At 43.0% G+C, this 25,761-nt stretch overlaps 1 protein-coding gene across 6 annotated transcripts in view; it reads right to left on the minus strand.

Moving 5' to 3' along the window:
• Positions 1 to 25,761, minus strand: part of PIEZO2 (piezo type mechanosensitive ion channel component 2) — a 241,604-nt gene that overhangs the window by 25,611 nt on the left and 190,232 nt on the right. For all 6 annotated transcript variants that reach the window (XR_006338207.1, XM_043889594.1, XM_043889593.1 and 3 more), the window contains 11 exons: positions 24,347 to 24,590; positions 21,914 to 22,010; positions 20,766 to 20,925; positions 20,030 to 20,119; positions 17,979 to 18,100; positions 16,910 to 16,981; positions 12,690 to 12,796; positions 7,900 to 8,014; positions 4,059 to 4,118; positions 1,689 to 1,855; positions 297 to 463 (listed from right to left, as the gene is read on the minus strand). Coding sequence is in view for 5 of the 6 variants with exons in the window: in XM_043889594.1 (XP_043745529.1) it covers positions 297 to 463; positions 1,689 to 1,855; positions 4,059 to 4,118; positions 7,900 to 8,014; positions 12,690 to 12,796; positions 16,910 to 16,981; positions 17,979 to 18,100; positions 20,030 to 20,119; positions 20,766 to 20,925; positions 21,914 to 22,010; positions 24,347 to 24,590 (1,401 nt within the window). In the remaining variant the exon portion in view is untranslated. The remainder of the gene's footprint in view (positions 1 to 296; positions 464 to 1,688; positions 1,856 to 4,058; positions 4,119 to 7,899; positions 8,015 to 12,689; positions 12,797 to 16,909; positions 16,982 to 17,978; positions 18,101 to 20,029; positions 20,120 to 20,765; positions 20,926 to 21,913; positions 22,011 to 24,346; positions 24,591 to 25,761) is intronic.

Below are 25,761 nucleotides of genomic sequence, written 5' to 3' on the forward strand. Positions count from 1 at the left end.
GCAGTTCTTGATACAATTACTCATTTTGTGTCAGGAGGCGCATCTGACTTTAACTCCAGCTTGGAAATCCCAGTCCTGGGCCTGGCAGTCATGTGGGTCTTTCTAATGATTTATTACTAATATCTGCTTCTCTCTGCTCGGACCAGGGGCAGCAGTGCTCTGCTAGGCCATGCCCACGGAGACAGCCCTGAGCAGCTGGGCACCCCCAAGGTTCTGATCAGCCTGCACCTCTCCCATCATCTCTCACCTCTGTCATCCCTGCGGAAAGCAGCACCACTGCGGAGCTCGGGATGTACCTGGAGATGCTGTCGTGGGAATCCAAGCTGTCCATCCTGTGGGCGCTCTGTATGCCTGCAGCAGTGCCAGCATGGTCGTCGATGGTGTCCAGTCCTGACTCCCTGGACAGGTTCATGATGTGGTTCTGGTAGTACATGTGGATGCTCTCCCGGGTTGGGACGTTGCCCTGCGGAGAGGGAGATACTGTCACAGCCCTGGGCAGACATCAGTGTTCCTCAGCGTGGACAACCCTCCGCCATCACACACACCTCCAGCAGGATGAAAAGCCAAGTTAGTCAAGCTGAGGATTGATGTCAACTCACTGAATTAATGGTGCTGGATGTTACTGGGTCATGCTGAACAGGAAACCCCTCCTAGTTTAAGGCTGAAGATGGTCAAATGTACAAACTTGCAGTTATGAAATAAATAAATCATGGGAATGCAATGGTGACTAGAGTTAATGATACTGTATTGTGTATTGAAAAGTTATTAAGAGAAAAGATCTTCAAAGTCTTCTTCACAAGAAAAAAAATTTATAACAGGTGCAGTGAGGGAGGTTAACTAGATCTACTGTGGTTATCATTTTACAATACACATAAATACTAAGTTATTATGTTGTAAGCGTGAAATGAATAAAATGGTATATGCCACCCACATCTCAAAAAATAAAATTAAAAAATTAAAAAGAAATCCTTTCTTTTTATTATGTAGATAATAATGTAGATAATTTTGTAGATAATATTGTAATAATTATGTAGATAATTTTGCCAAGTGAGAGTAACCTTTCCAGCTGTGAACTATTTTTTTTCAAATGTAATCTATAAACCATCTATGGCTATGTTTTGTCTCAGTCGCTCAGTCATGTCCAACTCTTTGCCACCCCATGGACTGTAGCCCGTCAGGCTCTTCTGTCCGTGGGATTTCCCAGGCAAGAATATTGGAGTGGGTTGCCATTCCCTTCGCCAAGGGATCTTCTGGACCCAGGGACTGAACGTGGGTCTCCTGCATTGCAGGCAGGTCCTTTACCATCTGAGCCTCCAGATGTGTATATTCCTTATTTTCCCTGTGAGAAATTTCAGGTCAAACTTCCCAGACTAAAGCACATGATCCTTTATGAGACACAACAGAGCCAGTGCAGCTGGGAACCGTGGTAATGAGAGGGGACAGAGTGAACATGCTGGCCGAGATCCCAGGACTGTGAGGGTGAGGGTGTGTGTGTGTGTGCGTGCACGCGGACTATGCATATTTTCATTCTGAGCATGGAACAGACTGAAATACACCAAAAAGCCAGAGGGGTTATGCAAAGACTGGAGAGGAAGAATTTTGTCTGAGCTTCCATGGAGGTCTGGACCCTGGCTTTCAGAACCTTTGTGACTCGGGCAGAAGTGAAGCAGGGTCACGAGCAGGGTTACCTTCTTGATCTCTCTGGTGAGCATGCAGCGCTCGATCCTCAGGACGGTGGAGATGTCGATGTGCTCCCTGGAGATGGAGTTGAGCCACGTTGTGAAACTGTCCACGGTTGCCAGAAACAGGACCCAGGTGAACTTCAAAATATTAAAGATCCTCTTGATGATGTTGTCTAGGAGGAAGAAGAGAACCTGATTTAAAGGGACATCATGCCCTCAGTCGTGGTGCTGTGTGTGAAGCAGTGGTGTTTTACCAAAGACAGCCCTGTCTGGTTTTGTCCTTGACCCCTACATGGAGAGACAGGGCCGTGGTGGGGGAGGGTGGGCACAGGCATGGAAGTGGTGGGCAGGGTTTTCCATACCTGCAGTGGCAGCTCCCAAACCAAACTCAGATAGAATTGTTAACCTTTGGTCAAAGCTTCAGTCGAAACAGGTCCATATAGAGATACCAGGTCTGATTAGAAGTACAGTCTGCACTCAAGGGTATTTGCTACTGGCCAGAAACAGTCTATATCTATCCAAGAAATTGGTTCCATTAATGCTTTTCTTATTCTGTTGGTTCTGTTGGTTCAGTAAGACTCTGATGTTTCCCACTGCAGCTGAATTGTAGTTGAACACCTTTCAAAGGTATTTTGTACAGAATTCAGTCCACACACTAAGACTCTATCCAAACCCCTGAATCATCTTTCTCATATGTATTTAATGACACCAAGCTGTGCTAACTATAAAATTTTGCCTGAGTGGTCAGTCCTTTCCAAACCATAGGAGCCCTGAGATGCCCACTGACCCTGGGCCACCTCCCTCCTCTCGGCTGTGACTGGGACCCGTGTAGGGAGCTGTATGTGACTAGCTCACCTCCAGTGCTCATCTCTACCCCCAAGTGGTTGTGTAGATTTGGGAAAGTTGGCTAGTTTTTTTCTGCCTTGGGTTTTTCTCTGTCAAGTGGGGAAGAGGGTTTTGAGGGTGTTGAACAAACTAATGTGTGTAAAGCTTATGGTGAAGTGGACGAGCTACTCGAAGCATGGGGCACTGCTACCAGGAAAAGGTTTGCAGGAATAACAGGGTGTTGCCCCACAGACAGCAAGTCGATTGTCTGGACATGGAGGCCTGCTTCAAGGACGGTGCCTCCGAGGGCTTGGAGAGCCTTTGGGAAGTCTCGTTTTGTATCAACAGATGGCATCCATGGATGTATTTTTTCCAGCATGAAAGAGCCTGAACACCTTGCCTGTGGGTAAGTGGTGCACCCAGGACTGCCAGCCCCAGGGGAGAGGAAGCCACGTGTCTGTGGGGCCAGAGAGGCATGTGGGTTCACTGTGTTCAGAGGCTTTTGTTTCTCCTCTTTTTTTTTTTTCCCTGATGGAGAAATCTTCCCCCCAGTCTCGGGTTCTGTGAAGCCCACGTGGCACTGGGCCTGGGCTGGGGCTCAGAAGATGTGAGCTCTATCCCTGACTGTGTGGAGTCCTGAGCAAATGCGCTGGGATTCAGGTTTCTTCCCTAAAAGGAGGAGTCAGCCCAAGCCCTGGAGGCTGCTCATTTCCCAGCGTACTTACCTCTCATGCATGCTCAGTCGCTTCAGTCGGGCACGACTCTGGGCAACCCTGTGGACTGTAGCCTGTAGGCTTCTCTGTCCATGGGATTTTCCAGGCAAGAATACTGGAGTGGGTTGCCATTTCCTCCTCCAGGGGATCTTCCCCACCCAGGGATCGAAACTACCTCTCACTTCACTCCTTTTCCATGCCTTCTAAATGCCAATATTTTTTTGTGCCTCCATGCTGATGGTTTCGGAGAAGGCCATGGCACCGCACTCCAGCACTCTTGCCTGGAAAATCCCATGGAGGGAGGAGCCAGGTGGGCTGCAGTCCATGGGGTCGCGAAGAGTTGGAGGCGACTGAGCGACTTCACTTTCACTTATCACTTTCACGTATTGGAGAAGGAAATGGCAATCCACTCCAGTGTTCTTGCCTGGAGAATCCCAGGGACGGGGGAGCCTGGTGGGCTGCCGTCTATGGGGTCACACAGAGTCGGACACGACTGACGTGACTTAGCAGCAGCAGCAGCAACTGATGGTTTCCCTCGGACATTTATAATTTGTTCCCAACTCCCTTTCATAGGCATTTGGGTAAAGGACTTTACACATGGACTCAAATCCGACATCTCATCCCACAATGCAAAGGTAGGTCTGATTTTCAGTCTCTTTGCAATTTCACTAGAGATGCGATTTCAAGGGATGCCGATGATTGAGTCACAGTCCAGAAACACTATTTAATTCACTGTTTCCAGGCAGCCTTCCTCACACACCATCTGGGCAGGAAACATCCTCCCACTCCAAGCCCCCACCCCTACCTCCCCTGCTGATGGGCGTCTTCACTTTGTTACCTGGTCCATCAGACTTCTTTTTGACTGGCTCATCCTCCCGGTCTTCCCACTCCACAGGACCTGCCAAGAGTGTTCAAGGAACATGAGTTACATCCTTTCAAGGTAAATTAATGCCTATGTTACACTTCTGGACTGAGAGGAATTTTATAATGAAATCTGGGAAGTTCCGCCTATTTGAAGAGCTCCGAGGGAAGAGTTGTCAGAATTCTGAGCTTTCAGATTCTCCTCACCTGACTTCGGAATGACTATCATGGAGTTGGGGATGGTAAACCAAATTGTTTGGCCAAATCTTTCCCGCTTCCTGTTGTTTAATGGCCTGTGAGTTGAGAGTGGTTTTTATATTTTCAATAGTCAAACAAAGTCTGAAGAAGAAGAATATTTTATGTATATGAAAATTACATAAAATTCAAAATTTTGGTGGAACATGGCCATGCCCACTTGGGGACGTACCATCCGAATCTGCTCCAAGAAGGCAGGTTGAGTTGCAGCAGGAATTTACAGTGCAAAGCTTATCATATTTACTATCCAGCCCTTTATAGAAAAAGTGTGCTGACTGTTGTTATATACTATGAAGTTGTAATTTTGAACACCTTGAGGATCAAAATACAGAGCCCAGAAACATACCTAAGAGTAAATGGGAGATTAACACTGTCAAAAGGAGCATTTAAATTAATAAAAAAAGAAAGATTCATTTACCAAACAAGCTTAGCATAATAGATCTCTACCTCAAAGGATAATACAAATTCAAAAGGTAAATAAGAGGAAATACAAGAAAACATATGCATAACATCTGGGGGGAAGACTTTCTTAAGCAAGATGAAAATACAGAAATTGCAAAAAGAAACCAGACCAAAAAAAAAAAGAAGAAACCAGACCTACTTGACATCAGAAAAAAATTAAACATTGCTTAGAAAACATACACCATGAACTAAAAGATAAGCACTGGGTTGGAAAAAAAGATACTTGCAACACATAAAAAAGCATAATATTCCTAACATAAATATCTCCTAGATTAATAAAGACAATCCAATAGAATATTATGAAATGTGATAAAAATGTTTAAATCTTGGATTTGAAAAGTAAAATTTATTTACTTTTATATTTACTTTTTTTTCATTTTAATATTTACCAAGAAAATATGAAATAAAAATGTTCAACCTTATTAGTTCCATTAGTCCATGGAATTCTCCAGGCAAGAATACTGGAGTGGGTTGCCATTTCCTTCTCCAGGGGATCTTCCTGTCCCAGGGATCGAACTCAAGTCTCCTGCATTGCAGGCAGATTCTTTACCATCTGAGCCATCAAGGAACACCTCCCCCACAAAACCAAGAAAATATGAAAAAAAAATACTCAACCTTATTAGTTAGGAAAATTCAAATGAAAATGAAAGTCGTTTGTCATCCTTGAGAAAGACATGATAAAAAGAGTAGTAACAGCCCATAGGACAAGGCTCCAGGGAAATAGACATTCCTATGCCTCATACAGAGGAGTTTAAATTCCTAAAACCTCTTGGGAAAATATTTATTAAAGTAAAACAATAAAAAGCACCCACTTTAACCCAGAAATTCCACTTCTGATCATCTATTTTGGGGGAAGTATGTGTTCATCCTGCTTTTGCCATGCATTTAAACACATACACACACATGACTACATATGAATTTTTGTGTGAGGAAATCCATGATAGTGTTATTTATTGTGGCAAAAATTTGGAAGCAAACCTTATATCCATTAGTGATGGAGGAGTTGGATAAATTATGCATATCCATATTACAGAATATTTTTCAGCTATTAAAAAAGGATGATATAGTTTTATAAATACTTAATTGAAGAAGTGTTCATGATATATTGCTAATGAATGTACAGGAGAATCTGTGTAGCATGGACTCATTTTTGAATCAAAGGAAACAGTACCTGCCCACAGGTATGTATACCCGAGAAAGGGGTTGAAGAGAATACAACCCCTGCAAAGATTTGGTGCTTTCGGGTAGCTTTCCAGGCTATACTGCATCTGCTTCCTTACTGCTTGACTTGCTACATCCTCAGTGTCTTAATTTTGCCTTTTTAAACCAATCAAGTAAAATAAAATGAAAGCTACAGGAGGTAGCAGGGAGCAGAATGGTCAAAAAAGAGAATGGCTTTGCAATTAGAGCTCCATTAGAAGTTATGTTTTCCTTTTCTTTTCTTGTTTGAATACATTTTTAATTTCATAAAGAATCAATATACACATTTCCTTTGTAAAGAATTAAAATATAACAAGCCTGAAGGTTTCTTTAATCCTACCCCTTACTCTCAGCCTCCCCACCTCTTCTGCCAGAAGTCACCACAGCAATTAACTGGCTAAGTTTTCTTCCCAATCTTTTCCTTGTGCATTTATACACGATTACATGCATCCATTAAAAAAGAAAAACATTGTCTGGAGGCACTTTGGTTTCCTTCATTTCGTAAGTGGTTTCATAATGTGCATGCCAGTTTGCAACAAATGCTTTTCACTTAACAGTATGTCAGGAATTGTTCTCCATATCAGTTCAAAGTAACTCATTTTGCTTTTTAAACTACTAAATAGTATGCCATAATATACTGGTCACACAATTTACTTGGTTCTTCTTTATGTGGGCATTTAGGATATTTCCAAATTTTTGTTAGTGATAATAATGTTTGATGAATATTCTTAGACACATGTGCTTGTGAACATGAAAAAAGTGAAAGTCGTTCAGTTGTGTCCAACTCTTTGTGACCCCAGGGACTGTAGCGCACCAGGGTCCACTGTCCATGGAGTTCTCTGGGCAAGAGTACTGGAGTGGGTAGCCGTTCCCTTCTCCAGGGGATCTTCCCAACCCAGGGATCGAACCCAGGTCTCCTGCATTGCAAGTGGATTCTTTACCAGCTGAGCTACCAGGGAAGCCCACATGTGCTTGTGCTTATGTGCAAATATTGGCTCATGTGAAGCCACACACCTGGAGGTGGGATGGATCTCTGGTGGGAGAGGCACACTTAAATTTTCAGATTGACATCTGCTCTCCAAAGTGGAGGCGCTGCTTTACAATACCACAGACGAGTATGCCTCCTCTAGCTCCAAACAGAGCTATGTTTACATTCTTGCCAATCCAATCGATTAAAAAAACAGAATGTCAAAATATTTAGTTTGCATTTCTCATATTGAGCTACTTAGTGAAACTGAGCTCCTTTTGGCTGCTTCTGTTTTCTGATCTTGAATTACTTTTCATACCCATTCATTCACTGGGCTGAATTTTTCTTTTGCTGACTCTCAGAAGTAATTAATATAGCCAGAACACTGATCTTTAGCCTGATATATAATGAAAACATTTTTCCTGAGCTCCCCACTTGCTTTTTAACTTCGTTTTGGTGTGTTTGTTATCATTTTCTCCCCCTTAGAAACATGTTTCTATCATATATTTTTAAATGAATTGATAGTGTTGAAAACAGCACTGGTAGGTATGTTCCAGTTTTGGTCCCTGACTGCTCTTTAAGTGTGCTTTCCCTTTTTTTTTCTTGATCAAATTTCTAAAGGTTCATCTTTCTTATTTTCCAAGAACAGCTTTTCACTTAAAGGTCAGGTCGTCTTCTATTTCTTTTCGATGACTTAATATCCACCTAAAAATGATTATTTTGCTACTACTTTCTTTGGGTTTATTTTGCTTCTATCTCTCTATCCATTTTATAAAATATACCTCAACTTAAATTCATGTTTTAATTTATTCCAAGACCTGAGAAATTAAGGGCAAGTAAAAGTCTTTGTGCTCTTTAGACATTAAAAATTTCATTCCACCCAAGCTTGTTCCCTGTCCGCTGCCTGTCAGCTGCAGCCCTCTCCATCACTCACCCTCCCCAGATTCTTTTCTTCTTCTTTTCTGTTCTTCTCTTGCAGATCTTTTTTTCTCTTTGCGCCTCTGTCGGAGTGCTGTTTTAGGGTCAGTAATCCAGGCTTGATAAACAAACTGAAGGGAGAAAGTTTCATTATTTTCTGAATTTTTAATAAATTGAATTAAAGAAAAAGGGACCAACACCAAGTTTCCTGACTTTCAGAAATATACATATTTTTTGTCTCAACATGAATTAAACCTCCCTTTCTCACATCTCGTAATATACTGAGCTGACCAGTGCTCACTGGCCATGAAATAAAATGTGAAAATAGATGTTGTAGGCATGTATTTTGTTCAGTATCAGGCAATCATGAGATCCTCTGGAACCACGAACACCTACTTCTCCCCCATCCCCCCATCCTACTACATCTCTGACACTTAGCTCCTGATTCCCTCGTGTGACACACACTAAGCATAGCTAGAAGCCTGGCTAAGTGTCATTCATTTTCTCCTGACACAAATAAAGTTTCAGTCAAGACCGAAACATCTTTTGTTCATTTACTTTGGGAAATTACTTTTGCATGTTTGTTACTCTCTCTTGTGAGTAACAACTATTACCAACAACTTGAGAAAGAGCTTTGTAGATTGATCAGTATTTGGAGAGGAAAGATAACGTGCTGTGAAGGTTAAGAGGTTATTCCAGAATGGGATGGAAGGAGAACAGGGGAGCTTTAGGTTGCCTTCTGTCATTCGTTCAAGAGCTGAAAATAGTTGCATTAATACATGACAACCAATAATCACAACAGAGCAATTTTGAATATCCCGCCCACCAACAGTGTCCCAAGTCATGCAGAAGGAACAGAAAGAAAACCCTGAAATGCAAAGTCAGCCATCCACAACCATGAAGCCGGGAAGCATGCTCAACGTGCACCCACAAACACACCTGGTCTCAGGGAAGCTGGGTTTCTATAATGAAGATAAAGGAACAGGGGCTCTTGTAAACCCCAACACTTTGATTTTATTCTATATTACTTTCAGATTTCTGAAATCCTTGAAAAACCCAGTGTAAACAAACCACTGGCATTGTAGAAGTAAAGAGGGGTTCAACTTTCCCATCCATGGAAATGTAAAGGTCGTGGGTTACTAGGTTACAGAGCATTTCCTCACAGGTAGAAATCTGAATCTTATGGGCAATTCACACACATACAAGATCTGTATTGTTTCTAAATAATAAACCCAGGAGGCAAAAAAGTTATCCTAGTTTATGCCAGAAATATATTTTGAAAAGTAAAAGTGAATTGCAATTTGAAGAAGAAGCACCAGAAAAAGGAATTTATGGTTGACGTTTATTGAGTATGTTAACTGGAGATTCTATTAAGAATATCTCTGAGGTTTAGGTCGTTGATAGGCAAACTTGCTTCAGCAAAACACTGATTCTTTAAAAGAATCTGAACTGCTAAATGAAAGAAATTGTCAGGCATAAGAAATACATACTGTGACATTTCCTTAAAATGGTGTTATTACAATATTGCTTTTGGATAATGCAAAAATGCCAAAGTGGAAAATAAGAAAGTGATTCAGGATTTCTGAGTGTACTAGGTGCACACTCTTTTGCTCTGAAGAAAAATTAAACCCCTGGGAGACGAGAGAGGGGAGGACAGAACAGGGGAGGGTTTAGGACAGTATTGAAGGTATCTTGTAGAAAGGGCTCTGGCCGCACAAATGATGCCTCATTAAAACGGTGTTCCTGGTTCTACATGTGGTCCTTCAATCATTGATCCTGCTGGTGTTTCCTCGCTGAGATGAGTGTTTGAAGAAAGGAGGGAAGGGGAGGATCTTAGGACAAGTCCTCATTTGTAGGAAAATGATTTTCATGTCCATGTTCTGAAGTACAAATATTTTATAGCTCCAGGAACACTGGACCGAGGATCAGACCAACTATTTCTGGGAAAAGTTGATGATGAAGGAGGAAGAGGAAGCATCCTGATTCTTACTGAGTTAAGACACCAAATTAAGCTTCTTTCTGAAATGTCTCAATTCTGAAGTCTCAGTGGTAACTACCACCCAGTGTCACGGGTATCTCTGGAGAACAGACACATGAAGAACTAATCTTGGGTAGAAAAACACACGAAAATGTGCGTAGATGACATCGACTTCTCCGTCTGCTGCTGCCACTAGCCTGTACCCAACTTCGTCTCAGAGTCCACCCTCACTGATTTCATCTTAAATGTTAGGGAAATGGGATTCCTTTTACTGAAAGCTTTTTACGCAAAAAGCATTTGCTTTTTGAAACAGGAGAGGACTTTGTTGAAGTGGAGACCTTTAACTGAAGTTGGTTAAGTTTTCTAAAATGTTTTTTAATCCAGTTGTGATCCAGAACCTTATGTTGTTGGTAAGAAGATATTTCTTAAACTAAGATGAGGGATAACCACATTGTAATCTTTCATATAAATTCTTAAACGTGAATGGAAAGACACATAAGGCAGTCATAAAAGGGGAAAAGAAAAGAAACCCAAGGAAGTAGCAACAGGGAATATTAAACTAGAACTCAGAATTCTGGTATTTTAAAAAGGAAGAAGCCCAGGGGTCTAGACCCTGCTACGCTAGGCAGAGAGACTTTTAGGCTTCACCTGAGAGCTTGAGAAAAATCTAGAATTTCAGGTCTCTCTGGACCTGATGAATTAAAACAACCTGCATTTAAATAAGACCCCCAAGTGAAACGTGAGAAGCAATGGTTTCCCTCGCTAGCCACATCCTTGTGGAGCATTTTACTAGTGTAAGTGTATGCTCCAATTTAAAGCAGGAGAAGCGGCTTTCTACAAAGCACAAGAGTAGTGAGTCACTATTTATGATTTCCAATAATGAAATGACCACAGCAGAGGTAGTTAGATACTTTGTGTTGTGTGTTGGGTGAATTAACAAATAACTGTAGCAGTTCATTCAGTAGTGTTTCTGATGATGTGGACCATGGAGGCTGGGTGGACCATCCACAGCAGCTTGGCCAGTGAGGAGAGACACTGAACTCGGGCAGAAGATGCCAGAAGAGTCCAATTTAGGAAGATGGAGGCTTAGCAGGTAGCCTGAAAGGAGACGGAGCAAAACGAGTCGTTTTTTCCTGTTTGTAATTTTACCAGCTTTCTGAGAAAATGGTCGTTTTGACACATCATATCTGATGCATGCAACCAGACGTGACCCTTTTAACATGAGACGTGACTTAGGCAGAACTACAAGAAGATTTGTATCTGCATTTTCTCTTTCTATTTTTTAATCAGCTCTGATGCCGATTGAAAAACAAGAATCACCATAATAAGGAATTTGGCTTCTCAGAACGATTTTTGGAAAAGTCTGCCCAATATTTTAAATTCTTCTCATTCCTTCATCGTAAGATGTATAGAACAGGGAAAACGCAGATGTGGGCAGCGGGGGTCTGCCCATCTAAAGGTCTACGGAGCGGAGGGCCACACACCACACACCAGTAAAATGTCAAATACCTTTGCAGCTCTGATTAAATACTGAAGAATAGTTTTGGGAAGTTTAATGATAGACTTTGGCAAGGCTAAAATGGCTGATGCAAACTTCCCAATAGCTCTCTACAAAGAAGGACAAAGCAAGAGTAATTAGTAGAAAAAAAAACAAAAACCGATCACTTAATATAAGACATCAGTATGAGTTTGGCTCTACAGTTATACCGACTGGGTTAAAACATGCTCATCGCTGAATGTGGAATAAAACGTGCCCTGCTTGTAGGTTAGGAATAAAGAAAATGATTTATCATTCATGTAATCTGTAAAAGTGGTGAAGACGACCCGCTCTCTCCTCTGCTGCCTGATGAGTGAGGATTAGAAGGAAACTCGAAATAAAAATAAACAAGTCATTAGTGTTGAGCAAGCCAGCTGCACACATGCACACACTGTCATCAAGAAACACAAGGGGGCAGCAATGGGGCAAGTGACAGAGCATCATTAGAGCAAAGTGTCCCCACGAACAATTTAGTTCTTCACTTTCACTAGGAAGACAGGGTGGAGGTAAGCTGCCAGCTTGGGAAGACCTGGCCAGCAAGTGGACACTGGCCTCGTGAACACATCATGAGACTGGCCGGATGTCCACCTGTGTGCCTTGTAGTCTAACAATGGGGAAAGAACAGTCCTATGTCCGCTCCCTTGTAACGAAAATCTACCGAGTTTTCATCCCGTATATAACTCTACTGACAAACCCACGTCTTTAACAAACACTGACGATACAATTGCTGGATACATGCTACTAGGCTGGTGACTCATGTCACCAAGAACGATACGGCAGGTTCTGAAAAAGAGAGGCAGTTAAGCTGAGAACATTAAAACTGGGCTGGAGGTTTTTATGATTTCAATACAGTCTAAAATCTTTAGAAGTACCAAGGGAACTGATTTTCAAAATTCGAAATGACTGTTTTCAAATCAAAGCGAGGATTTTATTTTCATGGTCAGCTATTTCACCTATGCAACTAGAAGTCCACTCAAGTGATCCAAAGCTTGAAACGAAGTACACCCAGGGCAGCTTTAATTTTGTTTAGGGCATTAGAAATTTTTTTATGCAAATGAACAGCTGGCTGGACCATTACCCTTGCAGGAATTCTGGCAGTAACAACTGCAATGCTGACAGCAAGCAGCAGGACAGGACAGTTAGAACCACGCGACTTCAGATGTGAACTAGAACCTCTGGGAGCTACCATGCATGAACACGGCAGAGGAAGTCAAGGCCTGTGGTCAAGGTCTGTCAGAAAGAAAACCTCTTCAACCAACCAAGGCTGTGATGTCCTTATCCCCATAGTTACCTGGAAAGCTGACCTCCGGGGGGGCTCTTCATCTTCCTTTTTTAATTCTTCCTCTTCCTCCTCTTCACTATCCGTTTCAAACAAATAGTAATCTCCACTCCTGACCACTAAGTAAAACAAAATATGTACTTATTTCTTGGAAGAAATATGAGGCAATTTGGGGTGTATTTATGAAATGCCCCCCAAAGACATATAAATTGTCCCGCAAAGGTATCGGTGGGGAGGAGGACACAGGAGATGAGGAGACCTCACTCTGGGCTGAGCTACATGGTCTGTGGAGCACCAGGCCTCGTCCAGGCCATGGAGGGGACCTGGCCACTGCTGGGTTCATCTGGCATTTTCTTCCTTCTTCACAGGAAATTGTACACAGATGCACCAGATCAAGCCTGCAGCAACCAGTTCTGTTACCAAGATGGCCCAGAGGACTGAAAACTATCATCATGTCACAGTTCAGCACTTTGGGACCTCAGACAAGGTCAAAGTGAAGCAGAAGCTTCAGCGTTGTCTGAATGGGTATAAATTGCTATGGCAAAGCTAATCCGGATGATTCGGAACCAGGAGTCACGTGTCACCACCTTCTGCTTCACTTTATACTGTGCAGACACAGGCTATAACACAGGCCACAAGACATTTGAAAAAGAGTTGTTTTTTTTTTTTAATCACACATTATCATGAGGAGGAAATGGGCAAATAACATAAAAAAAGAAAAGAAAAGAAAAAAAAGCACAATCACAAAAACACCACCACCACACTCTGGCTGTTTCTACTCATAGGCTAGGACAGAAGGAGCCAGGTGGACATGATCCATACGGTTTAGCACTGTTAGGCTTCTGGTCAAGAAGGAGCCCCCCAGTTGCTTACTGAAATTTGAGGAGAACTGTACTGACCACAGGACACAGAGCACAAACCGTATGGATGGTCCTTGCCTGGCATTTTCCTTGCAAAGACATATTGTGTCTTAAGCACAGAGGCAGTCTAGAGAGCTGAAATGTTCAGAGAGCTCAAGAAGTTTGAGAATGGAATCTTTATCAGTTTGATAACTATTTTATCAGAGAAAAGAGACCCAGCATGTGCATTTCTGATGCTGTAAGAACTGTACTGTCACTGCAGGAAAACATATGCGTATTTCCAAGTTATATTAGAATTTTCAAATGCTGAGGTGTCTTTTAGATGACATCATGTAATGTCTTTAGGTATCTTCTGGACTTATTCATTGTAAGGTCACAGGAAACCTTGGCTTGTTGAAAATTAGTTGCTATCACTAAACATGATAGTGAGTAATTTTGCCCATGTTTTCAGACATATCTGAAACCTTCATCCATGAAGATGCAGAATGAATGAATTGGGCCTTATATCCTTGAACAGAAGCACTGTAATTTGTTGTTTATTTTGAAGAAGGAACCAGGCCCAGAGGACTGGTCCCAGGCCTGAGGAAATAAATGCAATTCAACATAAGGTAAGAATAAGCAAGAACGAACCAAAATCACAGCATTACATTGGACCGAGATGGAGACCATGAAAGTAATGCTTCAGATAAGCTCAGAGATTTACTGGAAAGTCACACGGACTTGACGTCACGTGGTCATTTGGTAAACACCGCGATTTTCAGGACTGAACATTTTACCCTCATTATTGGCTCTAAAATCAATGACAGCTTCAACTGTATTCAATCATACCTTCGAGAACTTTTGTTCACATGGCCACTGAAGTCAGTTTTCATCACGAGCAGTCCTACATTGATTTTTATTGTTTGAAAGATGCTGCCAATTTGTATGTGACATGTGCCATTAACACATTAAAAATGGAAGAAAATGTTTTAAAAGTCTCCTATTCCTTTATAAATTGTTATTGAAATGAAACTCAGAAATAGATAATATTTCCTGAAGTTCTATCTGCTAATAATAAGTAGAAAAGCTCTTATATTTATGTTTGTGAGCTCTGATAGGGGTCCTGCCTCCAGCCTGGGTCCGTGTATGTACCACGGACACTGATGCTGACAGCTTGCTTTTAAAATCCCACCTGTAACACCAGGGACTTGGTCCTGTATTTCAGATACCTGACAAAGTGAGGCTTGTCACTGATTCTGCTGTACAGAACTGATGTGGAAACAAGTGCGTCTCACTAGCATGGAAGGTATCATTGAACAGCAATGATGCGATGGTCTGTGTGCACATAGACATGGAACTGGGAGGATGTCACCTACAGAACATGTTAAGAGTGCAGATGCTCACCAATAATGTGAACAACACAGCAACATTATTGTATCATCAATAAGTTTGTAAAGGGTATTTCAAAGACACTTCTTCTTACACTTGGCACCTCTAAGACATATTTAAAAGCCCAATGACTCAAGAGATCGGAAAATGGGCTTTCAATAAAGTGCTTCCAAATCTAAAGATAGGTTTTGGAACTCGTCATTGTCTACAAAATAAGCCACACATCAATTCCTTTCCTTTCTTCCCCAGCTTGTAAAAAGAAATATCTGATTCCAAACTATGAATGACACACACCCCGGCATCATTGCACTGGAAATTTTATAACGAGGCACAGGTAGTGTAATCCCAGCCTTCAAGAACTTGATATAATGAGGGTGAAATGAATCAGAAACTCTAAAGTCAACAACATTCAGAGGAAGTTCTTTCAAGGATAACCAACTCATCAGGTGGTGATTGAAGACCATATCCAATTCCTTCCAAAATGCAATGTTTACACGAGCAAAGGAAAGACTCATGATGACCACAGTGGGCATATACCCCCAGGTTAAAGGACAAAACATCAGTATGACACCATTTTGAAATGGATAGGTCTCTCTAAACTAGCAAAGGGCCCTTTAAAAACAGAAAGATCAGCACAGTTTACTTGTGACTTGATAGAAGTTGGCACACAATGTCCGCACAGGAGACTGTTGGCATGGCTGACACACCAGCAGACAGTGGGTCACACAGAATTCCAGCTTGAATCTTTAGAACTCTTTAGAACTCATGGATTTTTTCATACCATAATGCTACATTCAATATTTGAGATTACATTTTATTACATCCAGGTATATGGAGCAAATTTTGAATATCGCTTCCTGAAATTGGCTTGCTGATTTTAGGAAATTGTTTCTTGGGTGAAAGGCCAAAGCCAGATCTAAATGATGGTAAGAATTAGGTGAGGGAAAGGATTCTGACTGATTTCCTACTGATTCGGAACACCATCCTGTTGACATTAGGGACCTTGTGATATCCACTTGTCTGATTACATAAGCTGCAGTTATCAAGACACAATACAAGACATAAAAGTCTGAAGACATTACAAGTAATCTGCAAGATAATGAATAATTATTCAATATTCTAACAAATTCAAAGTGGGCCAGACTGAAATGGATCATCCCATTAGAATGCCATTGCCAAGAGTAAGTGCTACATCCTTCGCTAAGCGGAGCAGGCATAGCCGCTGCATTTTGCAATTACTCATTCATTTTTTTTTTTCTGTGATAGAGTGAAACACACCAACTCTGAGTGGCTATCGAGCTCTGCTTTTCCAAAACCAACATCTGACTTTGTTCTGAAGGGTCTTGTCTCAGCTCTGGTGACTCTGAGACCACCCACACACCAGGTATTGGATTTGGAGGGTAGTTTTAGAGTTTTTTTGAAACTGAGGCAGGGTGAGAAAGTATTAAAGTATCCCCATCTTTGTGCTTAATAAATTGCCAACTACCCTTACATAAAAATGGAATCAATGCTCTTGGAATGGCAGAGCAGTGCATGTGAGGGGGCGGGGCGGGGGTGGGGGCTCCTTAACATTCACACCCAGTGCTTTTCAAAGAGGGTCAGGGACATTCCAAATACAGTGGTTTTCTTTAAATTCAGAGTTCCAGGAGGAGCTGAAAAGCATTTTCAATAAGGGTTTTCAGCCAAGGAACAAACACACCTCAGCAGAGCTCTGGACCTCAGAATCCGATAACAAAGCCATCAACCCCTCTTCCCTCTCTGAGCCCATGGGTGGTGCTCAGGAATACATGAGCCACATGGTAGTCGGCTGACTGCTCTGGAAGATTCCATCTGTCAGGCTCAGAGACCCACAGAGATCACAGTGTTTCTCCCCTCTGCCCCTCCTATCAAGTCACAAGCACCAAACCATGCATGAAACACACAGGTCATGGGGACGCCTGAATTCTGGTCAAGGATATAAGGGTTAGAATCGATGAAATCGTAAGAGGATCGAGAAAAACCTACTGGAAGCATGATCAACCCAAGGCCGCCACCACTGCTTTTTTTTGCCCTTGGTTTTCTGTTTGTCTGCTTCTCCTAAAATAAAATATGTCCAAATATTAATTCTCAGGAAGTGAGAAAACAAACTTTGAAAACCACGCTTTAACAACTCAATTGGCAAAATTAAGACATATTGCAAAAGTACACCCGAGGTCAGGAAAAGAAATCCTACTGACTAAACGTTTACGTGGTTCAGCAGTCAATTCCACAAGGTAAATATTCAGTATTCTATTAGCAGAATGCCACGTCTTCACTTTCTTTTTAGTGATTGAGGGCATATAAAAAGTATAAGAAAAGGATTATCTGTCAAAAATGCATCCCACATTGAATTTTCCATAGAATTAACAAAAAGAAGCACCACCCAGATATTACAGAAAAATTTAGTGGCAAATAACTTGCTAAAATATGTACATTCCAATAACCAGAAATATCTCTTGTGATCATTTTAATGCATGGTTGGAAAAATATCAATTTACTGTTGATAAATAGATACTATGCACTGGAAGAATACCATGTATTATTTCTCCATTCCCTTCAAATAGAAAAGCATGAAAGCATCTTTAAGAACTTTTAAACTTAACTGGATATAACAAATCTATAATTAGATACAATAAATATGTATTTCATCTCAAGTTTCATTGGAACAGACCATAATTGAATATTTTAACTACTGTTATTCAGGGGCCTATGTATTTAATTTTTGTATAAAATTTATAGAAATCAAAGACAACAGTAGACTACATATCTAAATATCTTCCCTAAAGAAACAAATGAAGCCAACTCATCCTATTTTCTTCAGAGGCACATGTCTGTGAAATGGAAGCTAGTTTATATTAAAGTCATCTTGCTAAATATGGTGCTATTCATAAAGTCATGGATTTGTTAAATATGTACTTTCTGAAACAAACACATTCCACCCTCAATTGGAATATAAAACTAGAATGAATAGTAATGTTATTTCACAGCCCTACCCTATATCATGTTTTTACTCAACATCAAGGTACTGAGTGAAGAAGGAAAGATTTCAACATACTCTCGTCATCCTCTTCAGAAAGTTTTTGGAGATCTTGGCCTTCCCCCGACTCCTGGGTCAAGCTCAGCATCCTCTCCTTACCCTTTTTGTATTTCTGTTGCCTGGCCTTGATGCGGTCCATCCTGAACAACAAAATAGCAGCAGCAATGCCAAGAACACACCCACAGTTACCTACACACTTATGCACACAGCCTACACCCGGCTACCTTTACACTTTTACGCACACAGCCAAAATCGTGGGTGGAGTGGCAACAGTTGGGACTTGCGGATGGCTGCTTGTTAGCAACAAGTGTCTCCTTGTTTCTTATATTCTCCTAGGTTTTGCATTCTTCTTTAAAAAAAATATATTGCCTACCTCATATAGTTGAGAAGATCGAGTGAAAAGACGTATAAATTTAAGAACTGTTTTGTAAATAGCAAGTTGCTACTCAAACATTCTCGAGCATTCTATCAGACCCCAAGACTCTTCTGTGTGTCACATCTAATCTCTTATTGGATCTGGGAAAATGCTGTGTTGGAGCTCTTTGTCTGCTTATTCAGGAAGTCTAGTCAGAAACTTCAGTGTTGAGCTGCGTCTCCCACATATGCCCTCTTGAAAGATATCATTTTTAACTTTTTTTTAATTAAAAATTTTTTGGCCATGCTGTGCAGCATGTGGGATCTTAATTCCCAGAGCACGGATCAAAACTCTGCCCTGTCCCTGCAGTGGAAGTCTGCTGGACCACCAAGGAAGTCCTAAAACATTTCATTTCTTGGTTTCTTAAAATTCTAAATGTATGGCCCAAGTTTTAAAACTAATTTAAGTGACATTTCTGCTTTGGGCAACTTAAATAATATTTTCTTTATTTGTTTGTCTTTAGCAATGATCATTGCCTTCATTCTTTTTTTTTATTCTGACTTCTCATTTAAGGAAATGGAAAAATCCAGTGATGTAAATTATACTAAGAGGTCTCACTTATGGGAAATTAGGAACACATACTACATGTGGGTTCAAATTTGCTATTTCTCTAGAGCTGACTTAGATAGCTAGAAACAACAATAGCAGTAGCTATACCATCTTGTATTTTCATTATATATATTTTATATAACTCATATCTTTGATTATGAAAATAACCATGCCATGGGATAGTGTGATTCATACTGACAAATATTTTTTGCACAGGGAAAGAAGCTGGGAGATGAGGTCAGGATGGAATGAACTAGTCTTAGAAACTCAGGGAACTTTCCTGGTGGGCTGACAGAGTCTCTCCATTTTCCTGGAGAAAGTGGCTAGGTTTTGAATTCTATGGCCATCAGCTCTTAAACCTGGCCCCAAACATGTGAGGCACTAGTCTTCCACAAAAGTTCCACTTACTGCTAGAGATTTCACTCCAAGAAAATAATTATTTTCAGTGGGCTAATTTAAAAAAAAAAAAAAAAAAGACTTCTCAGATCTCCTGGGTGGAGTTAGTCCATTACTTGAGTTCTCCAGGATGGCGTGGTGGGACAGGAGGCCAAGAGCTGGACATGGAAATGTGGGTGTATTTTTAGTGCCACCTCTGGTTAGCTGTGGGTTTTAAGTCATCTACTACATGCGTCAGCAGCTTCTCCCCAGACTGGACCGTATTATCTCTAAAGATCCTTCTGAAGTAAGAACCCATGTTCATTCGCTTCACCCACAGACACGATGGACTTCTCTCTGAGTTCGAGTCACTGGGAACGACCCTGTCTCAGCCACTAGCTTGTTTAATATTTACCAGGATCAGGCAGAACCGAGCCCTAATCTAAAACAGAAAACTGGAATTCAGAGAGTTCAGAGACCTGCTGGGGGCTCCAGAAGAAGCATCCAAAATAGAACCTGACGCTGGTCTTGCCCATGGCAGCTCCTCCCCTTGCTCCCACTCCCCTGCATCCTCCTTTGGACAATTTCCATGTCAGTCGACACGGAGCAGACACCTGGGCATGTGTGAAGGTCACCACAAACGGCTTCCTCAGGGCTTGGGGCTCCCTGGGAGCCAGGAGCTGGTGGGACAGGATCAGGAGAACCCCAAATGAAAGGGAAGCGTCCTTACTGCCTCTTCAGCTGGTCCATGGACTTTTTCTCCTCCTCGATTCTGGCCTTCACAGCCTTCACAATGGTGGCCTGGAAAAGCTCAGCCCCTCTAAAAGAAAGCCAGAAACGGAATGAATGAGCATTTTTATCGGTATTGGCCACTTTCCCTGACAACGGTTACTAAGGGAGAGAAAACATTTGCCGGGGGAGGGACGTGCTGCTGCCCGGAGTCTCTGGGCTGGGACTGGGGGTCCCAAGTCCCATCTAGAAGCCCCATCCCCGTGGACAGACTCACACAGCCTCCAGCCTCTCTTGGGGAAAGAGGCTTCTCCAGCTACACTCTGAAAGGTAACAGGTGAGGATGTTTTTCTCTATCTTCAGGAGTTTCTCCTTAAAATGGAGGCGGCCGAGATGGGGGAAGATGCACTAGACTCTGGACCAACATGGTCTCTGCTTCTGTTCTGACTCAGGAGGCCCTAAGGAGCTCCTCCAGGACTGAGGTCTGGACAGAGGGGCTCAATGTCCAGTCTGTCTTTGAACTTTGAGAGTATCCCAGTCCTGGTAAGGTGTAACTCCCTCCAGAGTCTTCCTCTTTACTCTTCTGTTCTAGATCTTAAAGCCTTGGATCACTTTTCCTGGAAGGAATGTGTCTGAATTTCTTGGTTCTACAAGCAAGCTCAGACAGTAGGCCGGGTGCAATGTCACTTCCTGGCAGGTTTCTTAGGAGAAATCCCTGATTCCACAGCCTGACCCACCTGGATGCCAGGATCTGCGAGGCTTTTATATCCGCCACCACGTGCAGGAAATAGTAACTCATGAACACTCTTCTCTGCAGCAGCAGGAAGGCAAAGCATATGCTGTCCCAAATGATTCCCGCCTCCCCACTGGGCAGTTTACATGAGGAGTCATCATCAGCTGGGGGAGGGGAAAAGAAAAAGAAAAAAATTAAAATGAACACCCATTTTCACTGTTATTTTATAAGCTCCATGATAATATCACACAGACAAATGAGCAAACTTCCGAAGCATTGAGTCCCTGTGAGTGGATTTATCTGCAGTCAAGGGCACAAACTTCAAGTCCGGTAACAGCACCAGTTCATAAGGCTGACCACAAGTGAGCTCTGGATACTCTAGGGCTCAGGAGGAAAGGTCAGGGAGAAATTGAATCTGTATGTCCCAACACCAGAGGGAATCTCGGCACAAACAAGACGTGTTCTGGGAATGGGCCCTTCACAGGGCAGCCAGCAGAGCAGCTACAGCCTACTGGAAGAAGAGGTGCCAACAGCATGCCTGGCCCCAAATCAGAATAAGCTCTAGCACCTTCTTCATCTTCCTACCAGAAGGCAGGGCAGGGCGGGGGTGGGGATGGGGGAGCGCCAGGTTCCAGGCCCCATGGAGAACAGAGGACAGTGGTGCTGTCCAGGGTTCTGACGCAAGAGGCACAGGGTAGGTATGGGAGTCCCGTATCCAGCAGGGAGGGAGTCTAACTGCAGACACCGTTACTCCTCCCAGCTGTCCACCCGGTGGGGTTTCTCTGAGCTTCGGAGTCGGGGTCTGCAGGTAGAGCTCCTCTGCTGACCAAGATGCCCACTGAGGCAGCCACAGGTGTGCGTGGGTATCTGTGACCCTTCCCATCAGAAACACAGGAAGTTCAGGGAGTTGCTAAAGAACTGCTTGGGGAGGGGAATGGGACATTTGTCAAAGACCAAAGATTATCTTGAGGGTGGGGGTGTCCTGGCCACAGATAGCCTGGCCGCACCAGCCCACAGCTCCTTGAAGACACTGAGTTGGGCGTCCCTTCATCTGCTTCCTTCAGGGACTTTGGCCCAGGTATTTAAATTAGAACACTACCTCTGCCCTCCCTTCTCTGTGCCCCCATCCCCAAATCTGCTTTTCATACTCACGCATTTTGTAGCCCTTGACTGTACAGGCCAGGCTGAATGCCTGGATCAACCAGCAACTATTTTGAACCAATTTTTCAATATAGCCACATGCTCCTATCTGAAAAACAAATGGGAAATGAGTGTCCTGAAACTATGCACCCAGAAAACAAGGTTGATGTCTTGCAATCCCAATATGTGCAGGAATTCCCTGCGGCTCAGTGCTCTGGTGGCTCCTAATATCCAGTCCCACCCAGTAAAATGGTTGATGCTTCACTTCTGGGAGTTAAACCCAAGGAGCAAGGAGGAGAAGCCTCAGCATGGTGCTCTCTGCACTGGGAAGTGCCTCTCTTTTCAAAGAGGATACTTAGAGAGTCATAGGAACAAGCCTGACTCTGCAATAGCCAATGGGTGAGCACTAATCCAGGACTCGGATTTGGGCAGAGACGAACCTAGACAGCATATTAAAAAACAGACATTACTTTGCTGACAAAGGTCCATACAGTCAAAGCTATGGTTTTTCCAGTAGTCATGTATGGATGTGAGAGCTGGACCATAAAGAAGGCTGAGCACTGAAGTATTGATGCTTTTGAACTGTGGTGTTGGAGAAGACTCTTGAGATTCCCTTGGACAGCAAGGAGATCAAAACAGTCAATCCTAAAGGAAATCAACCCTGAATATTCATTGGAAGTACAGATGCTCCAATACTTTGGCCACCTGATATGAATAGCCGATTCATTGGAAAAGACCCTCATGCTGGGAAAGATTGAAGGCGTGAGGAGAAGGGGACAACAGAGGATGAGATGGTTTGATGGCATCACTGACTCAATGGACATGAGTTTGAGCAAGCTCTGGGAGATGGTGAAGGACAGAGAAGCCTGATGTGCTGCTGTCCATGGGGTCTCAAAGAGTTGGACACAAGTGGGCAACTAAACAGCAAAACAACAGCAAAGTGAAGACCAATTCTGAAGTCCGGGTTTACAGAATGAATGAATGAATGAGTGGATTCCACAGTTACGCACTCTTGAGGAACAGCTGTCGGGAGGGATCAGCTCCCAGGCGCTGGTCTCTGCCCATCAGACTAATTTCAGGAGAAAGAGTGACCTTTTGTCCTGACTCATCCTCTGCCTGAGAACTCTCAACACCACCCCACAGGCAAACACGCACTGCTGGAGTCCAACTGAGGAATAAAAATCACTTTTACTACCAACTAGAAACTTAACCATTCTCATGGACTGGAGAAAAAATAAATTCTTCAAATACACACTCATGGTTACATAGACTTGGCTTCCCCAGACCTCTAAACACAGCAATGCATGTGCCTTCCCCGACCCAAAGTCAAATGCTTTCCAGGAGAATTGCCTGGTGAGTTCATCTTTAAGCACTAGGAAGGGGAGAAGCAGGCAGTTGTACATCACTGTTCTTTTATTTTTATTTTAATTAATTTTTAAATTGGAGGATATTTGCTTTACAATATTGTGCTGATTTCTGCCATATATCAACACGAATCAGCCATTGGTATACGTATGTACCCTCCTTCTCGAAACTCCTTATCACCTTCCACCCCATTCCACCACTGTTCTTCTAAAACTCTGTCAGTTATAGCCATGAGGGGCAGGCCCTGGGATTGAGTTCAAATCAGAGTTAGATGTGGATTAATTCCTTCAGCTCCTGAAAGGTCACTGTTAATTTCCTGACACAATAAATAGCTTAAAAGGTATCTTTGTGGCCTAAAAGATTTCTCGTGACTCTAATCCATGGGCAGTTTATCTACCAGGGAGGGGCCACATTGTGGCCTGGAAAGCAGAAATTTAACAGAGAACCGGCCACGTTCTGTGGACAGGAGGTGTTCGCCTCAACCCTGAACTATCTTAGCTGTTTTTAAGTCAAGACCTCAGTGCTTAGAGCAGCCATGAAGTTCCCGTGTCCACCTGCACATCAGGGCACCATAAAACACCTGCACCTTTGGGGGCCTGTCCCTCCCATCTGTACCCCACTCTGTGTCCTGGAAAATCTTGCCCATTCTATCAATATTTACACTTGCATGGAGCTTTTCCAGTAAAAGAGTCAGTTTCAGCCAACATGATATAATTTGTGAAGACATCACATGACTGTTTCAACTCATAAAGGGCCATGTGCAGCCTGTCCTGGAGTGATATCCAATTGTTCCTCAGAAGGGATAGATTTTAATTGAGAAAATACATTTTAGAGTTTTTTTTCCCCCTACAAATACATATCCTTTTGTCCTTGAGAGGGTGGACGTGAGCAAAAAGGATTCTGCTTAAAACGGCAAAACAAGGAGTAATAAATGGTCATTCCAATTCTGAGTTTGCCAGGATCCTATTTGAGGCAGTTAAGAGAGCAGCATGAGGGGCTGAGGGCTTTCAGTAACCACTGAATGGGTCATTTGCTCTGAGGCTGGGACTGCAAATGTGTTACACGGCACGAGCCACTTACAGACAGTATGTTTTTCATTGTGATCACGAAGACGTTGTAAGCGATCAGCCAATCCCAGTAGCGCAGGATGCTCTTGATGGGTTTCAGCAGCAAGTCACCCCCAAAGAGCAGGAAGTAGAAGCAGGCCACCAGGTAGCCCATGCAAAAGATGCTGATACGGGTCGTCCCAGTGATGAAGATGATGGTGAGCACGAACCAGAAGAGGTAGCTGAAGATGACCACCTTGGACATGTCCAGGTACGACCTGGACAATGAAACCAAGAGACAACATAGACTGCAGCCAGACCAAGTCGGGAGGTTCTAGTCGAGGAAAGGAATGCGTTCACACATCCTCCTCCTGACTCGGCCTGGAGGCACAGGCCAGACGGGGCGCTCTGATCGCTGGCTGGTCCGTGGGCAGTCCTCACCCAGTTAGTGATGGACGGAGCGGTACTTTGTGAAAACGCCGTGTGCACTTTTATTATCATCAAACTGGGGCCAAAATTCCCACAAGCAGCAACGTTTTCTGCCTAGTACTTGAAGAGTCAGGCATGACTGAGCCACTACCGCTTTCACTTTTTTACACACCCACGTGGAGCTTGCAGGCTCTGTCAGCACTCTCTCTGCACTTCCCTGGGCCGACCCAAGGTCCCATCTGTGGGACCACTCCTCACTCTGCAGACAGGCAGATGCTTGGGCCCCCTCCTCCCCCAGTGATGGAGCTCCGGGAGCTTCCCTAGCTGGGTATCAGCTGACAGACATCGTGCCTACAAGCCATGTCCTGTCTGGATTCCTTTGCTCAGAGACTCTCGGCTTTGGAGGCTTTGCTTTGGCTGTTTCTCTTCCCAAGTTTGGGGAGATGCACAGAAGCACCAGTTGTGCATCAGATACTTGATAATTGAGCTGTTATTTTGTTGGAGCTCTTAAGTCATCTCTGATGAAATATATGCTATACTGTTTTCAGCATAGTTAGGGAATAAGTGGTCCCTAGAAGAACACTGGTGATGGACGGGGTAGTGAAGTTGGTGATGGACAGGGAAGCCTGGCGTGCTGAGGTCCACGGGGTTACAAAGAGTCAGACATGACTAAGTGACTGAACTGAACTGAGAAGAACACTGTCACAGAAGTGGACTTTTGGACTGTACTCTTCTTAAACTAAAATATTCAACACTTCTGAATAGTTCCATGATTTTTCTCTAAACTATGTTTCGCTCATCCTTGATGTCATATACACTGGAGAGTGCATAAGATGTGGGTGTTTCTCAGCATCCCACGGTCACAAAGGTAATGTCAGTGATTTGGTCCTGGTATGGGATCTGAGTGCCCACAGTCTTCCCAACGTGTGTGACTTAAAGTCGGTGGAACTAGACTGCTGGCATGTTTGAGTGTGAGTGTGTGTGTGCTCATGCACACGTGTTTGTGCATTGTATGCTTTC

The sequence above is a fragment of the Cervus elaphus genome, chromosome 27, assembly GCF_910594005.1.
Source record: "Cervus elaphus chromosome 27, mCerEla1.1, whole genome shotgun sequence".
Lineage (NCBI taxonomy): Eukaryota > Metazoa > Chordata > Mammalia > Artiodactyla > Cervidae > Cervus > Cervus elaphus.